The 11,776-nt window shown below is 35.3% G+C and overlaps 1 protein-coding gene across 1 annotated transcript; it reads right to left on the reverse strand.

Annotated features, from left to right (window-relative positions):
- Positions 1-8,734: 8,734 nt before the first annotated feature.
- LOC110728092 (probable pectate lyase 4) lies at positions 8,735-11,776 on the reverse strand (the record flags this gene model as incomplete). Its single annotated transcript, XM_021907726.1, has 4 exons — positions 8,735-9,269; positions 10,695-10,763; positions 10,856-11,066; positions 11,403-11,776. Coding segments are annotated over 4 exons (891 nt in total), but the record flags the coding sequence as incomplete, so codon positions are not given.

The following is an 11,776-nucleotide window of genomic DNA, read 5'->3' on the forward strand; positions in this document are numbered from 1 at the left end:
TAATTAATTAATTAATTAATATTAATAAAAAAAATTTAAGAGAAATTTGTTTTGGTGAAAAGGATAATAAAATTTTAAGGGGGACAAACGCGGTGAAAGTGACATTTGTTGCACTAAAAGGGGAGTTAGTAAATTAAAATTAAAATTAACGAATTTATGAAATGAAAAAAAAAATGAGAAAAAAAAAATCTAATATAAATAATGAAGGGAGTATGGCTTTTTTGCCGCCATTATCATTCCTTTTCAAGACACTTAACTATCCTCCATTGGCCCCTAAGGCCTTAAGTCTCTTGGTTTCTTAGATATTTTTATTTATTTTGGAAATAATTCGTTATTTGAATGTGATCCGATAATTAATATGTTTAATATGACTACATTAAGTTATATTCATAGTATTCATATGCTAGTAAGTTGATTTGAAAATATGTTTGAGTGTAATTTAATCTTTTGTGCTTCATATATTACTCTAATTTAAAGTTATTTAAATTAATTTTTCAGGAAGTAAGTGATAATGAATAAGCGTAACAATGTCTAGATAAAATATGTTAAGTTCAAATAAGTTAATACTTCCTCCGTTTTTTTTTTATAGTTGTAATAATTTGACTTTTACAATATTCATGTGTTTCACTTTAACTAACTTTAACGGTTTATACTTAAGTAAAAATATAGTCATGTGGGATCTTGTTAGATTTGTGTCGGTTTATACAGTTTTAATATCAAATGTTTACAATTTTAACATATTGATAATTAAAGATATTAACGATTGAAAAATGAATCGGCGAGCATGAAAAGAAAAGTGTTGGAACTAAAAAAAAAAAAGTATGTGTTCTAAAAGGAAAATTTTGAGTTAACAACATCTGCATTAAAATTTCAAAGAGTTTGGACAAATATCTGACTAGATGACAAATTGACTTGTAGACCAACAATGATATCAATTACATTAGCACTTGTTTCAAAACTTCAACTTAAAATTTTTAAATTATACTCCGTACTTAAGATGTCATTTGACACTTAGGGCTTGTTCTCATTAATTAGAATGAGCTGAACTAAATTGAACTGAAGTTATTAGAGTTGCATTGAATTGAACTGAACTGAATTGAATATTTTATAAAAAAAAAAAAAGGAAATTAGAAGTTGACCTAAACTAAACTAAACTAAACTTATTAAAGCTGAAATGAACTAAACTAAACTAAACTGAAAACAATCGTATGAGAATAGGCCCTTAGTTAATTATAAAATTAAGGATTTAATTAACATTGAATTAATGAGGCAATAGAATATGTACTATAACAAATTTTTGGACTAAAATCTAATAATGTTTTAACAAAGAGCCCTATGAAATCTACTATGGGAAAAGATGACATTGGGTCGGGTCGCCCCGAAGCTCGGCACAGCCCAACACGAAAAAAGCAAGGCATAGGCACAAAAAAAGCACAGCACGGTACATTATTGTATGTGTGGGCCATGGGGTCAGGCTTGGGCTGCCTTTATTTAGGAGAAGCACGATAAGACACGGCACAACCGAGCCCAGCACGAGAATGCATGTTAAAATCAATACAATTTTTCTTAGGCAAGCAAGTTCGGCACGATAGCACGTGAGCCTAGGCCGTGCAGGCGTGCACGGGCCAACCTTTGGAAATTTCAGCCTGACACAAAACTCGTGGACCAATCCATGGGTCGAGCCTAAGTAACCACAAAGTGTGTGGCCTGGCACAAGCACGACCCAGAACCATCTTTAATTATGGGCATCTGTATTATCATATATTGCGTAAATTGATGATCGAATCAAACAAAAGTTTCCTTTATTAAAACTACAATTATTGAGTTGCTTTGTGATACATGTTTTGCACATATAGTTGGAATATACTTTTGTCGTTTATTTTTACTTGTAACAGTTTGACTTTTACACTATTCACATTTCACTTTAACTAACTTTGGTGATTTAGGTTAAGCAAAATATAGTCACGTGAAATCTTGTTATATATTCATCTCAAAATAAATTTTCATAATATCAAATTTTTATAATTTTTACACACTTGTAATTAAAGACCATTAAAAAAAATTTAAACAATTAAAATAGTACATTGGTAAATGTGAACAGAGAAGTGTTGCAAGTATTAAAAAAAAATACAGATGGTCTAATAATATATTACAACAGTGATAATGATTCTCATGCAGATTATCTTAACGTATTTGAATATTTGATAAATTTTGCGACCCTCCAATCCTTTACATATCTTTATCAATGAGTATTTTTCAATGCAAAAGATATACACAATTTTATAAGCTATGACACATTATAATTCTTAGAGGAGAATGAACAACTACCCTAACAATCAACAATTTTACCACAAAGAGACTCGATTTCGTTATAGGGAGACGAACAAACCTCTACAATAGAAGAGATACTATATTAAGGGAAAAAAAAAGGATAAGAGAAAGGAATGAGAGAATCACCGACTATGTTTTATGTACGAGAACAAGCTCAACTATCCTCATTTAATTTAATTACTCTTAAAAAATGGTTAACCACATATTATTAGTAAACCTGGGCACCGTGTCGGGCCGGGCCGTGCCTGGCGGGCCACGGGCTGGTTCGTGCCGTGCCCGTCGTGCCGGCGGGCCCAGGATTTCATGCCGTGCCGTGCCGGCCATTTTCACAGGCCAGCCCACGGCACGGCACGGCCCTCGTGCCTGGCGGGCTCGTGCAGTGCCGGCCACGTGCCGGCCTGCGGGCTGGTGCAGTTTTCAAATTTTTTTTTTTTTTTTTTTTATATATGACAACATTATAAATTAATAAGTTTATAATGTATATAAGTTATAAAATTATAATTATAAGTTTTATAAGGTTATAACTTATAAGTTTATAACTTATAAGTTATAAGTTATTAAGTTATGAATTTTATAATTATAAGTTGAATATTTATGTTTTATAATTTGTATATTCAATATTTATATTTATATATTTACTTTATACTATTACTTTAAAATTTAATGTTTATGATTTATTAGTAATTGGTATAATTTTATTTTTTTTAATATGAATTTACAAATTGTAACAAAACGGGGAAAAAAGGCAAATTGGACTTTGGATGTGAATAATGCGTACTTTATATTATTATTACTTGAGTTGAGAAAATTGTACAATGATAACAATGATAAAAATCATACAATGATGGTATTAAACAAAAATTGGAAAATGATAAAATTGATAATTTTAAAATCGTACAATATACAATAATTGTCTATTCTTCTTCTCCTTCTTCTTGCTCGTCTTCGTCTTCGTCTTCGTCTTCGCCTTCGCCTTCAAGGTCATCGGCTAGTTGCATAGATTGGGAACTAGCCGAACCCGAACCGGAAGCGGAGGTTCCTTCTTCGTTGTCGTTGTGGTTTTAAGAACGGTCTTGTGAGCGATTTTCCGCATCCAACCAATCTTTGAAACACACGCACATTTCTAGTGTTTCGGGTTTTAGACTTGTTCTTCTATCGTCTAAAACCCTTCCGGATGCGCTGAAAGCTCGTTCGGAGGCGACGGAGGAAACTTGGATAGCAAGAATGTCTCGTGCCATTGCCGCCAAAGTTGGATGCTTCGAGCTTTGTTGTTTCCACCATGCAAGGAGGTCGAGGCTGTTTATCTCATCGTCGTCCATGCCTTTGGTGAAGTCGTAACTCAGGTACATCTGCAACTCCGAGACGTCGCTTTGCGTTCTCCTGATTGATGAATCACCTGAAAACCTTGAAATCAAGTTAGTAGCTTGTGAAAATAAATGTTTGGCCTTCTTACTTACGTTTTTGGATGGTTGGGAAGGCCCTGAGCGAGGAACGGTGCCATATTTGGCTTCATAGACTCTATATAAAGCCAAAAACTGATCCTTCACATTAGTCTTATAGTTTTCTACATCATCGTCAAGAAACATGCATTGAAAGTAAATGTCAACTAACATAAATGTGTTTTCATACTTTTGCCTAGGATCTAATATGGAAGCAAAAATATAAATCAAAGGAATCTCACTATAATATTTACGCCACTTTTTTTCCATTGCTGGAAGATACTGATCATAATCACTTTGATGGCGATGATCAGCGAAAAGTTGGGCGAGTAAGCATGCATTAGAAAGAAAGTTTTGAGCACAAGGATTGTAAACAGTAGAAAAACAATACGTCATGTTATATAATAACTGTAAAAATTGCATATATCTTTCACAGTTATTCCAATCATCATCATACAAAGCATTTTGTGGAAATTTTTGGTTGTAAATTAATGTTAACGGGCCCTTGTACTCAATTGCCTTTGTTAACATGTCATAGGTGGAATTCCACCTAGTTGGGCAATCGGTTCTAATTTTTATTACCCTTATCTTTTGTTGTTTTAGAAAACTCTTCCATTCTTGGTATCTCATGTTAGAGCTATTAATAGACATAATAGCATCTCTGATTTTGCTGTAGTATGGGCCAATTGCCCGAACTCCATCCTGTACACATAAGTTAAGTACATGGCAAACACATCTAGTATGAAGAGCTTCACCGTCTAATAGTACATCGGTTAAGTTTTGTTTGATAAGATTAGTTGTGTATGTCATAGAGGTTGCATTATCAAAAGTCATAGACATCATTTTATCTCGAAGGTTGTATTCGTCTATTGCTTGCATTAAATGGTGAGCAATGTTAATGCCGGTGTGTGGGTATTCCAGCATTTTGAAATGTATTATTCTTTTTTGTAACATCCATTGATCATCTACCCAATGGCAAGTCACACATAAATAGTGATATTTATAACCACTATCCCAAGAATCGGCTGTTAAAGATACTTTACAGTTAAGGTTACTCAATTCGGCTTGTAACCGGACTTTGTACTCTAGGAAATTTTTCATTGCGGCGGAACGAACGGTTTTCCTAGAGATTCTTTTATGTTGGGGTTGTAGTGCTTTGTTAATGTAGGTGTTGAATGCGTCACTTTCCGAGAAAAGAAAAGGTTGTTCGGCGTGTACTATCATTTTTCCTAGTTCATCCCTATCCCTCTCATAGTTGTATGTAAAGCCGTATGGATGGAATTGGGAAATTTTGGGCTGGGTTGGATCACTAGCTGGTTTTGCACAAGCTTTCATGTGTCTAGATAAGTGTCCCGTCCCGTTTTTGGTAACTGCTGTGAATACACTATTACATGTTTTACATTTTGCCCATTGTTCACCATCTTTACTTAGGACAAAATAACGCCATACCTCACTCCTTCGGTTTTTCAAAAGTAGCATCTCAGTTTCGGTTAACCATTCATGATGTGTGTGATGGTTAGTAGTGGGACTAGTGGGAGTGGCAGTAGAAGGGGTAGAACCGGAGGGAATTCGGGTACTTTCTTGGCTACCTTGGCTAGAACAATAGTTTTGTTGATCACCGATATAATTAGGTGGAAATTGGTATGGTGGTAGTGGAAATTGGTTTAGTGGTGGTGCTGGAAATCCCGACGTATTATATGGCTCATAGCCCGGGGGGAAGTAAATGGGGTCATTGGTTTGACTCGTAATTTGGGGGCTCGTTGTATTTGGTGGTTCCCTAGAACTACTACTACGGATAAGTCGGCCTTTCCCCCTAGACCTAGATGATGGGTTGTTCGATGCCATAATTAACAATTAATTTTTTAATAAAAAGTGGTTAACTATAATAATAATAATTAATAACAACAATTTTAACAATAAAAATATCAATAATATTAATTAATAACAACAACTATAACAATAACAATAACAACAAAAATAAATAATAACAACAATTGTAACAGTAATAATAATTAATAACAACAATTATAACAACAACAATAACAATTAACAACAATAATAATTAAACAAGATTATTCTAATAATAACAATAAAACAATAATAAATTTAAGATTAGTTTAGATCTTACAACCGTGCTTCAACGCTCCACTAATTACGATTACGAACTTTTTAATTTTTTTCGATATTAGGAAAATAATTAGAGAATTTAAGAGAATAATTAGAGAATTTAAGAAAATAAGGATATTAGAGATTTAGAGAATATAAGAGATAAGAAGAAGAGATTGTGATTTTGTGATTTGGGAATGAAATGGAGGTGAGTATTTATAGAATTTTTGGGGAGCAAATTGGCAAAAAACTAGCAGATTTTTAGCCGTTTTTTTGGCTTATTAAGGAGCTAGAATAAACGGTAACATTACCGTTGGCCCGCGGGCCGTGCCTGCGGGCCGGCACGGCGGGTCATCACGGCGGGCCATGCCCGTGCTCGTGTCGGGTCGTGCCTGGGAATTCTCAACCCTGTCCGTGGCACGGCCCGTGGCACGGGAGTTGAACTTCGTGCCGTGCCGTGCTTGAATTCGGGCCGTGCCGGGCTGCGCCGAACGGCGGGCCGTGCCGGGCGGCACGCGGGCCAACCCGGCCCGTGCCCAGGTTTAATTATTAGTCTAAAAAAATATTTAAAATTTTCAAAAAAAAAATGGTTAATTTCGCCAATGTCGGCAAAGTTTGGCTGTTTAGAAGCCAACTCAAAGGCACGTCCTAGTGAAACCTCCCTAAACGTAGCATTGTTGGTGGCCCCTCACATATCTATACACATGAAGATCCCACTACGTAATTCTCAAGTAGAAGAAGAAGAAGAATTACAACAAGTTGGGGTATCAAAGTTATGGGGAGTGCCAAAACACAAAATGACATGCATGCTTACTACATTTTGATTGTTGTGTTTACTTCCTTACAAAATTCAATGAACCATCTATGATTTCCTCCACTCCTTTTTAGAGGAAAAAAATGCTCACATCTCAAGGACATCAAATATTATAATATATATAATATGGATTAATACATACTAACTAGTACAAAGTTTTGTAGTACATATACTACATATATAAATCTGTGAGAGTGAGGGATAGCTCATGTGGTTATAGCTTCTATCCCGATTGCAGGAGATCCTGGGATCGATTCTCACAAATGATACCCAAACTTGCAGGAGATTAGTCACCAAATTTGCCAAAAAAAAAAAGAGAGAGAGAAGACTGGTAAGAACTTTATAATCTAGCATAGTTTGGCATTGAGAGGTTAGTTGTTACTTGTGTCTTGAGTGTATGATTTGTTTAAACTAACTAATTGGATTAATTGATTTGACTAACTAATTGTATGAATTGAACTACTTTGAATAGCTGATTCCTAGTGATAATGTGATGTAGTTTATAAATTGTTGATAACTACTTTATTGTATAAAATGATTGATAAGAAGGAATTAAGGACACATACACAATATGTTAGGAATTGAAGTATTAGTTTGAACAAACTTGGTAATAAAGTAAATTTAGTTTGAAATATATTTGATCAACTTTAAGGTTGAAGAGTGTTGCCTTGCTTTTATGCTTGTTTGTTGTTAGACCTTTATAGATATTGTGTCTTACTTGCATATTAGCTCCCCTCCAACCCAACTTGATGCGCTAAGGACTCGTGGTTCGGACCCGCTTGTGCCCGCTTTGAAGTATCGGCCGTCACAAGCCCCGACCACCCGCACTCCGTCGCCCAGATAGACATGAGTGCTCCTGAGATTCTATTGCCCGCTTGTGTTGCTTTGTGCTCACAAGCCCCTCTTCCGCTCAAGGCTAGCGTTCTTGCCGCCAAAAGGCTAGAGCGCGCCGCGCGTTTCGGGGTCCAAACTCCCGGACCGTGACAGTAAGATTCAATGGACTCAATTTCCTACAACTGCCACAAACCCCACTCACCAAAAAGATCGTATTAATGCTTTGACAGAATTAACTTTTTAGATTTAAAAATCTATATATTTAAATTCTCTTTTAACCAAACACTTTTTAGAGACTGATTTAGTCGAACATGTCTCTTATCTCAAACTTTAAAGTGGACATAGAGACAAGATTTGATTAAACTAACTAATTGGATTCGTATTTAGTAGTTTCATGCCTTTAGTTCAAATAATTATGTCACTCACATGAAATGATATGATTATAAGACATGTAGCAAATTATAATTTGTTAATGCTAGTTGTCGATATCATTAATAAATGTACAATTGATTTAATATACAAAAAGGGAGTAGTACTAGGATAATTCTGATTGGTGTTTAGTTTTGAGAAAGATTTTATGATTACGTACTTCTTTTTGGAGTTGTTTTGTAAGCCTCATCTCCTATAATCTCTTGGATCTTGGTCTGTATTAATGAGTTCTTTTCTAAATAAGTTTGAGCATATATATATGACATGAATATCTTTCAAAATCGTTTCTGAAAGACAATAAACTTTCTCTACAATGTAATTTATTATCTACCAATACATAATACGAGTAATTTATTAAATTATAAAACAATTTACTAATTATATAATAAGATATCATTTTAAAGTACGAGAAAGAAATGTTTTAATGATACCATCTTCAAATTCTTAGCTGAGCTTTATGAAATCCAATGCTAATTTTCGGTTTACTACAATTCATCTCATTATCTAAGAGGAATCCTTTAGCCTTTCCAAATTTCATCTAGTGTAAGTAGTAGCAGATTTGGTTTCCTCATCATCATTCCTTATCGATTGAACGAAAGATCCCACGGCAATGCAAATCGAACTTTACACAAAGGCAAATAATGTGCATCATATCATATCGAAATCAAACGGAGATGCCGACAGTCCATGGTGCAAGAATCAAACATATTAGCATCTTATCTAATAGTTTAATAATTAGTTCACTATTCAATCATCTCTGGTCTACAAAAAAGGAAAAGGAAAAGGAAAAGGGAGATAACCCCACAGAAGATTTGCATACAGTTCAGGCTGGGTTACAAGACTCACATGACAACAGCGATGGCAAGAACGAGTTTTTTATTCATCAACATTTCTAATTTGCAGCAAATGAACACTATTATTGGTTGAATTGAATCACATTGGAGAATTTATAAATACTGAACTATCTATCTACTTCATAATATCCATATGATGACTAATCTCCCTGTGTATGTGTGTATATATATAGAAGAATGGTAAAGTTCTGGTTGTTCATGTTGCTGCACAGTGTATGCTTGTGACTAAGCATCAGAAAGATTTTCAGGCAAGCGAGGAATGTTCAGCCATCCTGTACAATGCTGGAGAATATGTTTAAGGGATTCAGTAGGTGGTTCCATTGTCCAGTCATTGTAAAACTCGCTAGGATGAAACACAGTCTCTTCATTCACCAATGGCTTTACTCCTGATACAGCTCCATTTAAAAAGAGGTCTCCTTCAGATATTATGCTCCCAGTTGCTTCTTGTTCTTTATCAGCAGCCTGCATCAGAAGGCAAGCTGGTAAATTGACAGAAATGTTCAATAATAATCACTATTAGTTACGAGTAATTCCCCAAAAATGCATCTGCATGTGAACTGGGAACTATTTCTTTATTCACTCAAATGTTATGCACAAGTATCAAAGCACCCCTAGAAACTATTGTTCAGCAACATAATGGTGCACATAGGATAAATCCCTCGAGAAATGACAGACAACATGAGAGTGAGGGATAGCTCAAGCGGTTAGAACTTCCATCCTGATCCCAAGAGATCTTGGGATCGATTCTCACCCCCGCCCTTGTGGCTCTCTAAACACCAAAAAAAACAAAAATGACAGACATCTCAGCAAATGCACATATATTATCGCAGGTGTCTAACAAGAGCTAGCCTGTCGGTTCTAAATTTATTGTTGAACCTTAGCATTCAATACAGAAGATAATGTACACACTATGAAGCGCACTGTTAAGCATGTGAAATGCATCTGTGTGCAATCGTGCATAGTTCAGATTCTCAATCCCCTAAAAATCTGCCGAAAGAAAACAACAGGTATTTAATTCAGGTGTAGCTGTCAAAGGAAACAAATTTACTCAAAAAGTTTATCGTGGATCTTGAAAGGTACTCATAATATAGATGAGGTAAAATCCAGAGAGTCACCCACTGACCCTAGTCCCCAACCCTGCCCAATCAAATGCTCCTCCACCCAAACACAATCCATCCAATTGTGACAATTAAATGAAACGTCAAACTTGCATATATAAACCAAATTTAATCATCAGTTACATACTATGCTTTTTTGGAAGGCCAATATAACCTAAAATATGGATTACCAAAATCTTATCCATATATTTTACCAACAATACTCTTTGTTCACTTAGAACCTCCATTCCTGAGTGAAGCAATTATACTGATTACAATTTTCAGCCCTGATGCAATGAAACGGATCATTATTATAGATGGATGTGTGGGGATCCAACGTCAATAAACACGAACAGATACAAAAAATCAACTAAGCTCCAATAGAAACTACAAAGTACTAATTAAGTACAGTACATATTATGCAGATCATGTAAAGCAGGAGACAATAGGAATATACTCTGAACAATTGACAAGAAAGTCAACTGCATTAAAGTGAAGATAGCATGCACATCACATAATAAGAGACATAAGCTATGCTATTCATCATAAAAGAAAGTGAATTGGAATCATCGTAGTCATGCATTATAATGCATCTGCTTCACTAGTTTCTTACTGTCAACCTTCCAATTCATATCAGAAGGCTATTGCACTTTGCAATGAGCTTGATCTCAGAAAGAATACTAACAAAATAACACCAATATCACTGCTACCCTTCTGGTATTGGATAATTAAATTTCCATTATCTGTATCACAAGGAAAGACAAAGGTAGAAAGAAGAGAAAGAGTTTACCTTCTCTGTGTAGTAAAGAAAAGCTGTTTTCTTCTTATCAGCTTCATAAATGTTGCACTGAGAATAAATCTGGGCACAGAGTAGTTTTATAAGTTAAGCCATTACACATGTAAACTAAATTCTACAAGAAAGAAGCTGGTTTTAAGGTTGTAGCTCAGAACCTGAGATTCTACACTGGCACAGACAGCATAAATACCCCAACCCCTGGTGTAATTGTTGTAAAGATGAACTTTCCCATATCTTACACGAGGATGTCTTTGTCGGGTTCCATCAAAAAAACAGTGGTGAATAGTCACCCGAATGCATCTATCATCAACATGAGATGGATCTGCTCCAATGAGCATTGTTTTGTCATGCTGAGAGAAATGACACCTGTGGAACAGAAGAGAGATATTGAACCAATTAACTATAGCTAAGCATATTACTCCCCCTCCAAAAGAATGAACAGATGTTCTTGGGCAACAAAAAATAGTCACTTTATCAGGAATTCGACACAAATAATGCAAATCCAATACCAAAACTACACTTAAAGGTATTCCAAATTCAAATTACAAACACAGTATAAACAATAGTTATGATGAGCTCCAAGGTATTCCATATTAAACATTACAAGAAGTTAGCAAATACCTCTTTAAAATTGGAAGAAATGAACAGTTAAATGATCTTGCAATCAAAATGTAAAATAAGTTCCAAGATCTAGTGACTGACCTAGAAATAGTGATATCAGTACTCTGCCTGGTGATATCGATGAGACCATCATCATAATCACGCAAGGTGCAACGATCAATCCATATATGCTTAGAATTCGGCTTAATCTGAATCCCATCTACATCATGTCCCCTCCCACCTTCAAATTCAAGATTGCATATAATCACATGCTCACACTCCTTGAGCCTTAACCCTTTCCCTGTGAACTTAATCCTTTGTCCACGTCCATCTATCGTCTTATAAGACGATACATTCAAGTGCGACTTCAGCTCAATGGTACCCGAAACTTCAAATACAATCCAGAGTGATTCCTTCTTTCGACACGCTTCCCTTAGCGACCCTGGCCCATCATCTACACCAACACAACATCCATA

The sequence above is a fragment of the Chenopodium quinoa genome, unplaced genomic scaffold (assembly GCF_001683475.1).
Source record: "Chenopodium quinoa cultivar QQ74 unplaced genomic scaffold, ASM168347v1, whole genome shotgun sequence".
In the NCBI taxonomy this organism is placed as follows: domain Eukaryota; kingdom Viridiplantae; phylum Streptophyta; class Magnoliopsida; order Caryophyllales; family Amaranthaceae; genus Chenopodium; species Chenopodium quinoa.